The 17,115-nt window shown below is 43.4% G+C and overlaps 1 protein-coding gene across 2 annotated transcripts in view; it reads left to right on the top strand.

The window, feature by feature from the left end:
- The window catches only part of myo5b (myosin VB), an 82,981-nt gene that overhangs the window by 32,319 nt on the left and 33,547 nt on the right, over positions 1–17,115 (top strand). For both annotated transcript variants that reach the window (XM_014129638.3, XM_014129645.3), the window contains exons 2-11: positions 4,148–4,258; positions 4,816–4,987; positions 6,554–6,698; positions 7,399–7,555; positions 9,720–9,863; positions 10,160–10,241; positions 10,444–10,551; positions 10,721–10,830; positions 10,953–11,218; positions 16,629–16,710. In XM_014129638.3, the coding sequence (XP_013985113.1) occupies positions 4,148–4,258; positions 4,816–4,987; positions 6,554–6,698; positions 7,399–7,555; positions 9,720–9,863; positions 10,160–10,241; positions 10,444–10,551; positions 10,721–10,830; positions 10,953–11,218; positions 16,629–16,710 (1,377 nt within the window). The remainder of the gene's footprint in view (positions 1–4,147; positions 4,259–4,815; positions 4,988–6,553; positions 6,699–7,398; positions 7,556–9,719; positions 9,864–10,159; positions 10,242–10,443; positions 10,552–10,720; positions 10,831–10,952; positions 11,219–16,628; positions 16,711–17,115) is intronic.

Below are 17,115 nucleotides of genomic sequence, written 5' to 3'. Positions count from 1 at the left end.
GAAAGCGCCTTTGTGACCTGTCGTCGATCTCCGTAAAAGTCAGCGCGTGAATCGTTTTTTTTTATGTCCCACTTCTAAATGGACTGGTGGTGAGTGAGTTGCTGGCTCTGTTGTGCAATGGTTTGAACAAGGCCCTATGTAACCTAATAGGTTACTCATAAATAAGGTACTGATCAGGTCAAATGAGCCATACTATTTCCTCCAACTGTAAACTGCAAAACAGAATGGAAGGCACTCACAGTACAATAAGATCTTCCCTAGGGTTGTGAGAGAATGTTTCAGACTAGGAGATAAACTGTCTTCAAGTGTTCCCAGAGTCAAAGCCCATGTGACCCTGGCTGACACGTGGGTAACATTAGTGATAGCACGGTCGGTTTGCAGCGCTACGCAAGGTTATTTTGTATCGCTACATCTCCCGCCCAGTTATCTGCCAGCCCGCCCGCTGCCTCCTTATTAAAGCGGATTAAAAAGCGCTGCTGTCATCTCGCCTGTCGTAATACGCTGTGACTCTCAGTTGCCCGGGGGGGAGACAGCGCTCAAAGTTCAGCCTCTCAGTCAGAGCATGAGTAACGAGGACTTGGCGTCAGTGGGTGTCTTCTCTATAATGCATTTCTACAGACCCGCGACTTGGTTGGGAGGTGTGCTTGTTCTTGTTGAAATATGAACGGGCCCTCTGTGACTGAGGTAAATGTTAGGTTCAACCTCATGGGGAAGAGTGTGACTCATCTCACTGTTCTGATATCAGGCTGAGAGACATCATGATGTACCGATCTGAGATAGCTGGGCCCTCTGGTAACAGTGAACACCGACAACTTGTTAAGTTTCCTATGAAGTTGAGAAGGTCGCGCAGAGAGTTTGTTCTCCATTTGAGACACGCAGAGCTCAGCTGTGGAAAATCCACTTGACTTACACGCAGAGTTACACAGCTCCGTAGGGCTGAGCACTGCATAAACTCTATTACCCCTGACAAACTGCGTTAATTCAGTCTGCTGCAGAAATGTGAACCATAGTCTACAAATTATTCCGTCCACTTACCTTTTCTAATGAATATAATGCCAATGTGGCCGAATGGAGGAAATGAGTTGGAACATTCATGAACATTTTCAGGTGTAGTTATTTTTCTAAAAGTTTCCTGATCTCTCCCTCTGTAGTGTTTCTCTGGGGTGATGTAAAGGGGAAACAGTTCTGCACTGGAGGGATGTTGCTGCTTTGACCCCCTCCCCCCCATCAGCACCCATTTTTTTTTTTTTTTTGGCTTTCTTCCTCTCCTAGCATCAAATTGACATGCATCTAGCTGCTATCTGCTGCTTTTATGTACATAAACTGTGTATATATTGGGGTGAAAGTAGAATTCATTTCTTCCTGGTATGGGACCTCCCTATGTGTGCATGCCTGTGCACCCAGAAAATGTATGAGCTTAACAGGCCTGGCCCTGGACTTTCTGCCGCCCTAGGCGAGACAAAAAAATCTACCCCATCCTCGCTAAACTGGAATAGTGTACAGCACGGGTTGGCAATAGGTTTGGCCTAGGGCAAATCATTTTCTCAGCTAATAGTCAGCGGAACAGAACATAATAGCAGCCCAATTCATAGGCCTATGTTACACAATGTTTAACACGTCTGGTTAGTTGGCTATATAATCAGTTCAATAACATATCCTCATATTTTTTATCTGATTACACTGATAAAACCACCAACGTCTCTATTAAATTCGTTTTTTATATCTCTTTGTGCGTTGATTGGGGAAAAACGTCTTGCAATCAAGAGAATGTAGCTCTGAAAAGAAAGATGGATAATGAAAAAATAGAGCTTTTATGGAAGGATGGACAGAGGAATAGGCATATTTCTCCAATGTCAAACCAGAGTGGGCCTAGTCATAAAGATTTGTCATTGAGCTTTATAGTGGCATAAACACAACCAGCCATGATGTTTTCCTCTGCTTGTCAAACAGTCACTTCAAAGGGCTCCTTTACTAGGCTACCCGCGCACGTTCATCCACTCACAACATATTTACATCCTCCAAACAGTTGTGAATGGAAAGACACTTCTGTTACACAAAACACCAAAACGTGTCATGACATTTTGGTGATTGTCATTAGGCCAGAATTAATGCCTCCACTGCTGTCCGCGTGCTTCTCGGTGTAGCCACTCATCTCTGCCTTGGCACATTTCCGTGTTCTTGTCGAACCACATTGCGTTTTGGATCATAGGCTATCGCCCACTTTCAAGTCCATTCTCTTTTTCATGCCTCTGACGCACGGTAATGATAAATAATGGTGGTACAGCCAACAGTTTTCTTGGTGTTTTAGTTATTGTGATCGGCCCAGGTTTTACCGGTACGGCGTACCCCCACTATTTATTTTGCCCGGGATGCCGTACCGGACCGCCTTACTTTCACCCCTGTGCAGTAGTGGAAAAGGTACCCAATTTTGTCATACTTGAGTCAAGGTAAAGATACCTTTTTTAATAGAAAATGACTGGTGGTTGATCACCCACAGTGAACTCTATGTAGTTTAGCTGTCTGAGGTTAGGCTGCTACTCTACTGTACTGTGTTTCTAAGGTCTGCAGCTTAGCCGGGCTTATCTCTGTCAGAGAAAATATGGTCATGCTTTTAAAGAGCTGAAACATCTCAACAGTGATTGTACTGCATACAGTAGTTTTGTTTAGCCTTCTCCTTTGTCTGCCGTTTCCCCCACCTACTCCCTATTACCTCGTAGCAGTGCCTTGTTAGGCTGTTTTGTGCCTGTGAAGGAATGGGAGGTCAGGAGGACTGTGTTTGGATCATTTGTCTGGCTTTTCTTTTTGCCCTCAAGAACACAAAAAATAAACTGCTTGTCCTTTGTTCTGTGGTGCAGTCGTTTGCATCTGTGGTGCGGTCATTATAGGCCAAACTGTCAGTGAAGTGAAACCTAGGCCGATGTGCTTTGAAATGGACAAGTCAATTAATTATTAATTAGTGAATAAAACTCTTGCATTGAACTCCATAAAGTAATATGCTCAATGTTTGTTCAGCAGGGATTATTTTGTAAACAAAAATGATTGTTCTGATCCTGAATGAAATTGACAGTGCCTCATTTCATGTTATTTTATTTTTTTTCTCCCGCCCCTATTTGTTTTAACTAATAGTTGTAATTTCAAAATGCAATTAACAGCGGAGAACCAGCTAATGGTTTGTATAATTATTCACAGTGAGTTATCACTCCCTCTCTCCTGACAAAAATAAGAATAATTTATTAAGCTTTTATAGCACTTTTCATAACAGAAAGAAATCTCAAAGCGCTTCAAAAGCAATAACAAAAAACCAATCAAACAATAGGCTATGTCGTGAGTAGCCTAGCTATAGTTAGCTAGGTCAACCAATAGAGGCCAAGTCTTTGAGTGCATGTATCCTCCAAAGATGGAGATGGTCAGTTTATGGCTTGATCAGATGAAGGTAGAGGGAGATGGTTGATGGAATCTGATGGTGATCTTGTCGAGGGTCATGCCCTTCTCCTTCACAACCTTTTATCTTCAACATCAGGCCAAACTTCTCTCATAATAATTTGTTCTATTCGTCCCGTAAAGTTACTAATTTATCGTCAAAGGAACTGTTAGAAAGGTGCAATTAATCATTTTTGGAAGATGGACAAATTTGTTGACGGTCTCTTTAGGATATGACTTAGTTTTGCCGTTAATGGCATCCCATCTTGAAATACATTTTTATGTGATTCTAAGTGAGTCAATCAAAAAGGTAGGGCTAGGTTTATATAACAAGTAAGATTAGCAAACAAATGTGCCCTCGGAAATGATCAATCTGTATTTTCGCCTCACTATGGGCCTATCTAGGATATCTCAAAACGGGATGTGTCACAAACACAATTACCTCAACACTGGCACATCGTCAACCTATTGACACTTATTTTCAGTTTTTGTTGAAACAATAACGCATTGCAACATCTTTGAGCTGTCATATCAATTGGACATCTCTCGAGCATTCAGCAGGTCAGTCGCTTTTTATGGATTGACAGTATGTTTGCATTGACAATAAATTACACACTGTCTATGAACATGGGCAAGTGGGGGAGGAATGCTCTCTAAATGTGCAAACAATATTCAAAGTAATTGATGAGTTGAATTAAATCTATTTGTATGTGTTTTTGTGTTGCAGTACACTCGGGTGTGGATCCCAGACCCAGAGGATGTATGGAGAGCTGCAGAGATCATCAAGGACTACAAGGAGGGAGAGCCAATCCTGCACCTCAAACTTGAAGATGAATCGGTAATCTACCCCCCACTGGATCAGGCCATTTTTTTATATTTTTATATATAGCCCTTGCCTAAGGACTCAATATGCTTTGGTCTATTTTGTCGTGCTCATGTACATTTGTACATGTCCTCATTAAAGCAGTTAATGTGTGTGCGTGCCCACGCACATTCAGAAACTTTTTGGTGCCATGAATCATTAATCATATTTTTTGAAGTGAGAGATGCAAGCCCTGAGGGTACAAGATACAGTTATTAAATAACAATGCGCTGTGCCAAGAGTAGTTTGAATGAATCAGCAGATGATGATATTATCGCTTTGTGCAGCAGCAGTATATTCCCCTACATACCTACTCATGATCACAATCTCTACGTGATACAGGTATGATTCATAAACACCTAGAAGCCACCGAATCCATATCCTTTAACATTTGTAGTTATGGACAGTGCTGCAATATGATTTCAACTGATAAAGGGAGTCCTCATACCCTCAAACCAGGTGCAAATACTTTGCTTTTAATGTTTTTTTTTTTTTAGTATTGACTGTTTTTGCTTGAACCCCTCCTGTCCCAGCCGTTGGAATACCGCATCGGACCCAAAGACAACCCTCTTCCCTTCCTCCGGAACCCTGATATCCTGGTGGGGGAGAATGACCTCACAGCGCTCAGCTACCTACACGAGCCTGCTGTCCTGCACAACCTCAAAGTGCGCTTCCTCGAGCCCAACCACATCTACACATACTGCGGTAAGTCTCTATACTGTACCACCTGCTCTGACAGCGCCACTTATAGTAACCAGAATGGTCTGTATAGGGTCTCTTAGCAAAGCCCTTGGCCTGACCTTGCGCTGCAAATTCCTCCTACGTTTACTATGGTAGCTAGCTTATTTTACACCATGTAGGGTCGAGGCTTTCATTTACCTTTTTAATGGTTGTCTTGTCCCAACTTTTACAAACCTGTCCTCCCAATTCCCCAATCAACTAGGGTTCCATAGACTTAAACAGACAATGAGTGAGCTGTTGCCATGTGTGGAATGCGCCCTAAACAAAGCAGACAAAGGGGAATGAGCAAAGACAATATTTGTCTGTTGATCCTACACTGTGCATCGATATCACCATGTTTTAATTAGGGAAATCTGTCCCCATGGTAACCCTGCCAGTGCAAACTTGGGTGAGCCTACTACATTCCTCTGGTAATATGGATGTTGTGATATGTTTTGATAGTATTTACCTATCAAGGGTATAGCAGGAAAAATACAATGTGTTTTTACCCACAGTAGCATATTATACTGTATGATAGGATTGTCTAATTATTATTATCTGTGATAGCTAGGTGGAACAACAACATATCTTAATGTGAATGCACTAACTGTAAGTCACTCTGGAGAAGAGTGTCTGCTAAATGACTCAAATGTAGATGCACATACAATTAATGGACTTAAGGTATTTTGGTGGGAATTCAGGTATTTACTTTCTCATACATTTTCTTAATGTATCAGGTGTCTCTTAAATACTTTGTGAAAATATGTTGCCTCATTTGCATATACAGTCTGCTGGGTGTATCTGCATTCATGAATAAATGAATATAAAGGGGTGGAGCAGGGCCGCAACCACCAATAACTTGCTCTGTCTCTAGGTTAATCCTTACTGTTGTTGTCACCTTCTCTTGCATAATTCGACAAGTGTGTCTAGATTACACCCATCCAAACATATTATACGTTGTTTGTGAGATCAGACATAATGTCACTAATCCAAGTGTTCATTTTCAGAAGTTGCTTTCATTTCAGCGCATTTAATTTGTAAATATTTCAACTGTATTAAATCATTACTTTTTCAAATTGGATTTAAAAAAACTAACACCCATCAAAATACCTTTTATCTTTGTTCTCTTTCTTGGGCTGTAACTGTCGAAGACGTGCCGTTAAATCCCTTACGAAGCGTTCTTATCGTTGCAACGGAAAGCCAGTGTATTCTATTGAGCCCATTTCAGCCATTACCGGAGTGTGTTTTGACAGGTCATTACAAACGTTTCCGTGGTCGTTACATTAACGGGGGGGGGGGAAACAAATGGCACAAGCAATAGTGGGAAAGAGTCACCAATGAAATGAAAGCAATCAATCCAGCAAGATTTCAGTGACCAAGTGGATTTTGCACTCCTCAAACACAGGAAATAGATGGCTGAGATCCTCAGCTGGGCGGGGCATGCACGTTGCAGCCCCCGGAGAGACACAAATACACACCCACAACAATCACTGAGTCTCACTGACTGGCCATACTATTTTCTCTGTCCTCCCTTCCCTCCTTCCTCTATAGGTATCGTACTGGTGGCCATCAACCCCTACGACCAGCTTCAGATCTATGGAGAGGAGGTCATCAATGCCTACAGCGGGCAGAACATGGGAGACATGGACCCACACATCTTTGCTGTTGCTGAGGAGGCATACAAGCAGATGGCCAGGTACTGGATGAGCCTCAGGGTACAGCTAAATGGGTACAACACAGGATCAGGATACTATTAATGTATTAGACCTGGAAGAGTTGCCAATTAATAACCACATTCTATATATTAGTCTGCTTTGGGAAGCAATTGAGTTGTTACTGTGTGGAACATGGAGCTGCGTAGCAAGCACCTGATTAGGCTCCTCATCCGGTTTGATATGTCATTTTGTTAGTGTGTGGCTCAGTTGGTAGAGCGTGGCGCTTGCAACGCCAGGGTCTTGGGTTCAATTCCCACAGGGGACCAGTATGAGGGGGAAAAGTATGAAATGTAAATGTATGCACTCTCGATAAGAGCATCTGCTAAATGACTAAAATGTAAATAGTGTTGGTGTGGGACTAAATAATGAGTTGCCACAGAGATAAACAATGTCTTCAATGGAAGATGTGGGTGGATAATAACAGTGCTCCGGTCCACATTAACTGTCAACCTCATCAATGCTGCTCTTCTCTGTAGAGCAAAGGACAATAAATACCATGTCCACTGCCTACATACTGTGCATGCCCACTGCTGGGTAGTCCTGGCAACTCCAGTCATGTAGAGAAAATGAGCGTTGTGTAACTGTAGACGTGGCCCATTAATGCAGCTCAGGTCAGTTACCTCTTTTTTTTTTTTTTTTTTTTTTTTTTTTAATGTTCCAAATGTCTTTCTCTTCCTGTAGAGATGAGAGGAACCAATCCATCATAGTTAGTGGGGAGTCGGGGGCAGGGAAGACCGTCTCTGCTAAGTACGCCATGCGGTTCTTCGCCACTGTGGGAGGGTCGGCCAACGACACCAACGTTGAGGAGAAGGTGCTGGCCTCCAGCCCCATCATGGAGGTGAGGAGGGGAACTGGGGATGGGCTGCTGGTCCCATACTGTAGGCCAGCCCAGCAGTATTGCATCCTAGTAAAGGAAGTCGATCCGGGAATATATGGGATACATAACATGATTTGTGCCTTTTTGGAGATGACACGTATCTTCTGGACAACCAAGTAATATTTTATTTACCTGCTTAGATGGGTTCTAGTGAAAACGTTATCATGTTTTACTTTTTCTATGCCCTGAAAGTTTTATGAACTCAGCTGTAACTTTGTAGAGTTTACAGCACAGTATTCTTATGGGGAATCATTTTGTAAACTGTAGGTGGGGAAGCTAAACACACCAGTAGTCCATTAACAGCAAAGTCTCACAGCCTGCCCTAAAGATACAACTAGGAGAAGCTGCTATCTCTGAGTCCATTATCAGCCTCACCTCAGCTAGATCAGTGAGAGTGAAGAAACAGGCCAGTTGGGCACAATCCCCATCTTAGCAGATGACACAACTCAAAATTAGGAGCTTTACAACTGTCAAGGCACATTACGAGCAGCAAGGAGAAGCAAAAGTTTTTTTGAGTGGCATGAATCACAATTTCAGAAAATATAAACTCAGCAAAAAAAGAAACTGCCCTTTTTCAGAACCCTGTCTTTCAAAGGTAATTTGTAAAATCCAAATAACTTCACAGATCTTCATTGTAAAGGGTTTAAACACTGTTTCCCATGCTTGTTCAATGAACCATAAACAATTCATGAACGTGCACCTGTGGAACGGTCGTTAAGACACTAACAGCTTACAGACGGTAGGCAATTGTCAAAGTTATGAAAACTTAGGACACTAAAGAGGCCATTCTACTGACTCTGAAAAACACCAAAAGAAAGATGCCCAGGGTCCCTGCTCATCTGCGTGAACGTGCCTTAGGCATGCTGCAAGGAGGCATGAGGACTGCAGATGTGGCCAGGGCAATAAATTGCAATGTCTGTACTGTGAGACACCTAAGACAGCGCTACAGGGAGACAGGATGGACAGCTGATCGTCCTCGCAGTGGCAGATCACGTGAAACAACAGGATCGGTGCATCCGAACATCACACCTGCGGGACAGGTACAGGATGGCAACAACAACTGCCCGAGTTACACCAGGAACGCACAATCCCTCCATTAGTGCTCAGACTGTCCGCAATAGGCTGAGAGAGGCTGAACTGAGGGCTTGTAGGCCTGTTGTAAGGCAGGTCCACACCAGACATCACCAGCAACAACGTTGCCTATTGGCACAAACCCACAGTTGCTGGACCAGACAGGCCTGGCAAAAAAGTGCTCTTCACTGACGAGTCGGGGTTTTGTCTCACCGGGGGTGATGGTCGGATTCGCGTTTATCGTCGACGGAATGAGCGTTACACCGAGGCCTGTACTCTGGAGCGGGATCGATTTGGAGGTGGAGGGTCCGTCATGGTCTGGGGCGGTGTGTCACAGCATCAACAGACTGAGCTTGTTGTCATTGCAGGCAATCTCAACTCTGTGCGTTACATGGAAGACATCCTCCTCCCTCATGTGGTACCCTTCCTGCAGGCTCATCCTGACATGACCCCCCAGCATCACAATGCCACCAGCCATACTGCTCGTTATGTGCGTGATTTCCTGCAAGACAGGAACGTCAGGGTTCTGCCATGGCCAGAGAAGAGTCCGTATCTCAATCCCATTGAGCACGTCTGGGACCTGTTGGATCGGAGGGTGAGGGCTAGTACCATTCCCCCCCAGAAATGTCCAGGAACTTGCAGGTGCCTTGGTGGAAGAGTGGGGTAACATCTCACAGCAAGAACTGGCAAATCTGGTGCAGTCCATGAGGAGGAGATGCACTGCAGTACTTAATGCAGCTGGTGGCCACACCAGATACTGACTGTTACTTTTTGATTTTGACCCCCCCCTCCCCCCCCTGTTCAGAGACATTCTATTTCTGTTAGTCACATGTCTGTGGAACTCGTTCAGTTCATGTCTCAGTTGTTGAATCTTGTTATGTTCAAACAAATATTTACACATGTTAAGTTTGCTGAAAATAAACGCAGTTGACGGTGAGAGGACGTTTCTTTTTTTTGCCGAGTTTAAATATATTTTACAGTGGTTATGATTTTCTTTTGATCTCTGAAACTTTCACACTTTTTTTTTTCTCCACCTCTCTGCTTCTCTTTTCAGGCTATTGGAAATGCGAAAACCACGCGCAATGACAACAGCAGTCGTTTTGGGAAGTACATCCAGATTGGTTTTGACAGGCGTTATCACATAATAGGAGCCAACATGCGCACGTATCTGCTGGAGAAGTCAAGGGTGGTGTTCCAGGTACGTGTAACTCCATGCTGCGCAGTCTGGGATGACACTCTGTATTACTACTTACTAAGTCCATGCTTCCCTTCACGTTTACTTTCCTTCATTTAAACAAGCATTTGATTAGGCCTTAGCTTGACATGTTTTTTTCCAGCCAATCAAATATCAAAATAAACGTATCGAAGTACTTTACAGAAATTAATACAATATTAAATTGCAGCCTGGGGGAACTCATGATCTAACAAAAGTCTTTAATTCTTAAGAATATATTATTGATAAAGAGTTAAGTGTGGTATATTTCTGCTTTTTAGGCAGAGGATGAGAGGAATTACCACATCTTCTACCAGCTGTGTGCCTCTGCTAGCTTCCCGGAGTTCAAAGACCTAGCCTTGAGTAAGTGTCGCAGACCGAGCCGATATTCAACTACGTTTATGTTAAGGAAGCAACTGGATAATAACAGCAATCATTATTTTTATGTCATGTTTACTGGAGCGTAGTTCTTCAAACTACATTCAGAGAATAGTACGTGTCGTCTGTGAGGACATTCAAGTAAGAACACTTTTCTAATACATTTATCTCTGCATTCATCTTAAAGCCAGTGCGGAAGACTTCATCTTCACATCGCAAGGAGAGAACATCTTCATTGAGGGGGTGAATGATGCCGAGGACTTCAAGAAGACGAAGGAAGCTTTTACACTACTGGGTAACGGTCTGACTGCATGGGTACATTCTAAGATGGTAACACCGCTACATTAGAACAGGCTCAGAACCAAGGGTTTATGTATCTTGGCCATAAAGACTGACTGGGTTTTTGTTCTTTTTTTCAATCTCCCGATGGAACAATATTTACCTTACTGTGGTTGTTTTTGCAGGTGTTAAGGAGAGCAATCAAAACAGCATCTTCAGAATCATAGCTTCCATCCTGCATCTGGGAAACGTGGAGATCTGCTCGGAGAGAGACGGAGACTCCTGCCACATATCAGTATGTCACTATCCAGCCTTATCCAGCTTAATTCTGTTTGAGTTTATAGTTCCACATCACAGCCTCAAACCGTATATCTTCTTTATACCTAATTTATTGATTAAATCTGTGTGTGTTTGTAGAGGAACGACCCTCACTTGGCGCACTTCTGCCGGTTGCTGGGGGTGGAGCTGGAGCAGATGGAGCACTGGCTATGTCACAGGAAGCTGGTCACCACGTCAGAGACCTACGTCAAGAACATGTCCCGCAAACAGGCAGCTAATGCCCGCGACGCGCTCGCCAAACACATCTACGCACACATGTTTGACTGGATTGTGGAGCACGTCAACAAGTCTCTACACACCTCCTCCAAACAACACTCCTTCATCGGTGTTCTGGATATCTATGGGTAAGACTGCCCACCTGTGCTCCCCAGAACCTCCGAAAACAAACCTCAACAGTGGGTTGGTTTGGATTGTGAGAGAAACTTGGCTGTGTGGTGAGAACTGATTTTTCATGCCAGCAATAGAAGTCTTATTTCAGGAGTGTAATCTCAGCCGTGGTGAATGGTTAAAGCGTCTCAGGCGGGCAGTAAGTTAACACACTGTGACATCAGCCCCACATTTCTCATTTTCCCTCGCAGGTCTGTCACACAATGTTTTCTGTACTAAGCCACGGAGAAGCATGATATTTGATGAGTAGATTTCATAACTACTCTTTATCTGTGCCTTCCGGTCTGGAGACACGCAAATCAAATCAAATGTTATTGGTCACATACACATATTTAGCGGATGTTATTGCTGCTGTAGCGAAACGCTTGTGTTCCTAGCTCCAACGGTTTAGTGAATCGACAATTCACAACAATACACACAAATCTAAAAGTAAAATAATGGAATTAAGAAATATATAAATATTAGGACGAGCAATGTCGGAGTGGCATTGACTAAAATACAGTATATAGATATGAAATGAGTAAAGCAGTATGTAAACATTATTAAAGTGACTAGTGTTCCATTATTAAAGTGACCAGTGATTCCATGTCTATGTATATAGGGCAGCAGCCTCGACGGTGCAGGGTTGAGTAACTTGGTGGTAGATGGCGAGTGATGGATATTTAACAGTCTACCTTGAGATTGAAAAGCAGCTTCTATCACAGCTTTGATGCACCTGTACTGACCTCGCCTTCTGTTGAAGAGGCACTGTTGCGCCTTCTTCACCAAACTGTCTGTGTGGGTGGACCATTTCAGATCGTCAGTGATGTGTACCCCCGAGACACCTGAAGCTTTCCACCTTCTCCACAGTACTGTCCCGTCAATGTGGATAGGGGGGCGCTCCCTCTGCTGTTTCCTGAAGTCCACGATCAGCTCCTTTGTTTTGTTGACGTTGAGGGAGAGGTTATTTTCCTGGCACCACTCCACCAGGGCCCTCACCTCCTCCCTGTAGGCTGTCTTGTCATTGTTGGTACTCAGGCCTACTATGGTTGTGCCGTCTGCAAACTTGATGATTGAGTTGGAGGCGTGTGGCCACGCAGTCATGGGTGAACAGGGAGCACAGGAAGGGGCTGAGTACGCACCCTTGTGGGGCCCCTGTGTTGACGATCAATGAAGTGGAGGTGTTGTTTCCTACCTTCACCACCTGGGGGCGGCCCGTCAGAAGTCCAGGACCCAGTTGCACAGGGTGGGGTTCAGACCCCAGGGCCCCAAGCTTGATGATGAGCTTGGAGGGTACTATGGTGTTGAAGACTGAGCTGTAGTCAATGAACAGCATTCTTACATAGGTATTCCTCTTGTCCAGGTGGGATAGGGAAGTGTGCACTGCAATGGCGATAGCATTGACTGTGGATCTATTGGGGTGGTAAGCAAATTTAAGTGGCTCTAGGGCAGGGGTGGGCAAACTTTTTGGTTCAAGGGCCACATCTGGATTTTGAAATTCCACGGAGGGACACATTTTTTGGAGGACCAATTGTTTGTTAAAATGAATTTGCGGGGGCCTCCCAAGTGGCACAGTGGTCTAAGGCACTGCATCGCAGTGCTTGAGGCGTTACTACAGATCAGGGTTCTGTAGTAACCGGCGCACAATTGGCCCAACGTCGTCTGGGTTTGGCAGGCCGAGATGTCCTTGTCCCATCGCACTGTGGCGGGCCGGGTGCATGCACACTGACACGGTCGCCAGGTGTACGGTATTTCCTCCGACACATTGGTGCGGCTGGCTTCCAGGTTAAGTGAGCATTGTGTCAAGAAGCAGTGCGGCTTGGCTGGATCGTGTTTCGGAGGATGCACGGCTCTCGACCTTCGCCTCTTCCGAGTCTGTACGGGAGTTGCAGCGATGGGACAAGACTATAACTACCAATTGGATACCACAAAATTGGGAAAAAAGGGCAAAAAATATATATATTTCTTATGTCTCGCGGGCCGGATTGAAGTGCCCGGCTGGCCGGATGCGGACTATACCTCCCCTTGGTCTTGGTTGTTATGTAAGGTAGAGGTGATATGATCCTTAACTAGACTCTCAAAGCACTTCATGATGACAGAAGTGAGTGCCACGGAGCGATAGTCATTTAGTTCAGTTACCGTTGTTATCTTGGGTACAGGAACAATGGTGGACATATTGAAGCAAGTGGGGACAGCAGACTCGGATAGGGAGAGATTGAATATGTCTGTAAACACTCCAGTCAGCTGGTCTGCGCATGCTCTGAGGACGTGGCTAGAGATGCCGTCTGGGCCGGCAACCTTGCGAGGGTGAGCACACCTTGCGAGGGTGAGCACGCCTTACTGACGTCGGACACGGAGAATGAGAGCCCACAGTCCTTGGCAGCTGGCCACGTCGATGGCACTGTTATCCTCAAAGCGGGTGAAGAAGGTGTTTAGCTTGTCTGGGAGCAAGACGTCGGTGTCCACGACGTGCCTGGTTTTCCCTTTATAATCCGTGATTGTCTGTAGACACTGCCACATACGCATCTGTGTGTGTGTGAGCGCTCTGCGTGTCTACAGCCAAATACCTCCATCCCCTGTGTTTTTAAGTGCCTCTATTCATTAAAGTAGATGGAGGATGGAACCATATTGAATTGGGGGAGCTGTGCTTTTCTTCTTCATGGCCCGTTTGACTGAGGGCTTAATTGGTTCTCTTCTGTGGGTTAGATTATTGATGAAACTGGCAGCCTGGCCTGGTGCTGGGAGGGGAAAGATGCTGAGCTACAGTAGAAAGCCCAAATAATAAGACATACAGCAGGGGGGGATTCGTAACTTGAGTCTGACAATTATCTGTACAAAACAGTTAATATGATAATACTTGTGGAATATAAAATACTTGCTTGATTCACTGTTTGTCATGTTTTCCAGTTTCTTGAAATACTTTGCAAACGCAACTTCTATGTGAAAACTGAAATGGTCTATCATTCCTTTTCCATTTTAGTAGACAGTCTTATCCAGAGCAACTTAAAGTAGTGAGTGGATACATTTTCATACTATTTCGTACTGGTCCCCTGTGGGAATCGAACCCACAACCATAGCATTGCAAGCGCCATGCTCTACCAACTGAGCCACATCATCATCGTCAATGCACTCAATTACTGTTTTGTGATGGAAAGTCTAATCATTCCATGGAGGGCCTAGTTTCTGCAGTTTCTTTTTAAGACCTAGACAACCAGGTGAGGGGAGTGCTTTACTAATTAGTGACATTCATTTATTAATCAAGTGTAAGGGAGGAGTGAAAACACGCAGACACTCGGCCCTCTGTAGAATGAGTTTGACACGCGAGCTCAAAATATAAGGGACATTTCTGTCGTTGTTTTGTCTCTGTACTCCAGCACTTTGGATTTGAAATTGTACTATGAGGTTAAAGTGCAGACTGTCCGCTTTAATTTGAGGGCATCATCCAAATCGGGTGAACCGTTTAGAAATTACAGCACTTTTTGTACATAGTATTGGGACGAATTCACGTATGTGTATTAACTTCTTAAAGTGTAGGGGGCATTATTTTCACGGCCGGATGAAAAACGTACCCAAATTAAACTGGTTACTACTCTGGCCCAGAAACTAGAATATGCATATTATTAGTAGATTTGGATAGAAAAAACTCTGAAGTTTCTAAAACTGTTTGAATGGTGTCTGTGAGTATAACAGAACTCATATAGCAGGCAAAAACCTGAGAAAAATTCAACCAGGAAGTGGGAGATCTGCGAATTGTAGTTCTTCTTTCTAATCCCTATCAAAACTACAGTGTCTGTGGGGTCACGTTGCACTTCCTAAGGCTTCCATTGGCTGTCAAAAGCCTTCAGAAAGTTTTTTTCATACGTCTCCTGTAACCAGGCAGAGAATAGTAGCTCAGTCAATGAGTGGACTGCCTGGGGACAAAAGGATTGGTAATGCGCGATCCCGCGAGCGCGCCTTTCCTTATTTTCTTCTTGAATGAATACACTATTGTCCGGTTGGAATATCATCGCATTTTTACATTAAAAATACCATAAAGATTGATTTTAAACAACGTTTGACATGCTTCTACTAACGGTAATGGAACATTTTGACTTTTCGTGTCTGGAATTGCGCTCGCGCGTTATGCCTTTGGATAGTGACCTGAACGCACAAACAAAACGGAGGTATTTGGACATGTATATGGATTATTTCGAACAAAAACAACATTTCTTGTGGAAGTAGCAGTCCTGGGAGTGCATTCTGACGAAGATCAGCAAAGGTAAGAGAATATTTATAAAACTAATTCTGAGTTTAGGTGACCCCAGAACTTGGCGGTTATCTGTATAGCTTGCTTTGATGGCGAGCTATGTACTCAGACTATTGAAAAATGTGCTTTCGCCCGAAAAGCTATTTTAAAATCTGACACAGCGGTTGCATAAAGGAGTACTGTATCTATAATTCTTAAAATAATTATGTATTTTGTCAACGTTTTATGATGAGTATTTTTGTAAATTGATGTGGTCATCACCGGAAGTTTTGGTGGGAATACATTTTCTGAACATCACACGCCAATGTAAAATGCTGTTTTTGGATAGAAATATGAACTTTATCGAACAAAACATACATGTATTGTGTAACATGATGTCCTAGGAGTGTCAGCTGATGAAGATCGTCAAATGTTAGTGCTTCATTTAGCTGTGTTTTGGGTTTTTTGTGACATATATCCTTGCTTGGAAAATGGCTGTGTGGTTATTTTTGTCTATGTACTCTCCTAACATAATCTAATGTTTTGCTTTCGCTGTAAAGCCTTTTTGAAATCGGATAATGTGGTTACATGAAGGAGACGTGTATCTTTTAAAATGGTGTAAAATAGTCGTATGTTTGAGAAATTGAAATTATGATATTTTTGCTGTTATGTATTTCGCGCCATGCTATTTCACTGGCTGTTGAATAGTGTGGGACGGTCACGTCCCACCTTGCTCAGAGAAGAAGTAGTAAAAAGTTAAGTATTTGGTCCCATATTCATAGCACGCTATGACAACATCAAGCTTGTGACTCTACAAATTTGCTGTATGCATTTGCTGTTTGAGTTGGTTGCGTTTCAGATTATTACAATAACATTGTAGCATTTCTGGGGGGATATGATATTTGTGCATCTAACTTTCTCGCTCATCATTATTCACGATTCATTCAAGATTATCAGTAATCATGGTAGCATCCACATTAATGTAGAAGTGTTTAGAAACATTATCTTCTTATTTAGAATAAAAGTGACTCAAATTACACAATACATTATTTACTATTTAGTTTTCCTCTAGGCGTAGAATCGCTGTCTAAAACACAGGATGAAAATACACCAGAGGCTTCCGACTCTCCAAATATGTGACTGTTTTCTCTTCATCTGAACAGATTTGAGACCTTTGAGATAAACAGCTTCGAGCAGTTCTGCATCAACTACGCCAATGAGAAACTGCAGCAGCAGTTCAATCAAGTGAGTTTAAGTCTTATATTTATAATATACACTGAGTGTACAAAACATTAAGAACACCTGCTCTTTCCATGACATAGACTGACCAGGTGAATCGAAGGTGAACGATATGATTCCTTATTGATGTTACCTGTTAAATCCACTTCGATCAGTGTCGATGAAAGGGAGGAGACAGGTTAAAGAAGGATTTTTAAGCCTTGAGACATGGATTGTGTATGTGTGCCATTCAGAGGGTGAATGGGCAAGACAAAATAGTTAAGTGCCTTTGAACGGGGTATGGTAGTAGGTGCCAGGCGCACCGGTTTGAGTGTGTTAAAGTGTTGCAGTTCTTTTCACGCTCAACAGCTTTCAGTATGTATCAAAAATGGTCCACCACCCAAAGGACATCCAGCCAACTTCACACAACTG

Source organism: Salmo salar, chromosome 01, assembly GCF_965601325.2.
Source record: "Salmo salar chromosome 01, fSalSal1, whole genome shotgun sequence".
NCBI lineage: Eukaryota > Metazoa > Chordata > Actinopteri > Salmoniformes > Salmonidae > Salmo > Salmo salar.
This window is presented reverse-complemented; position numbering and strand designations above follow the sequence as displayed.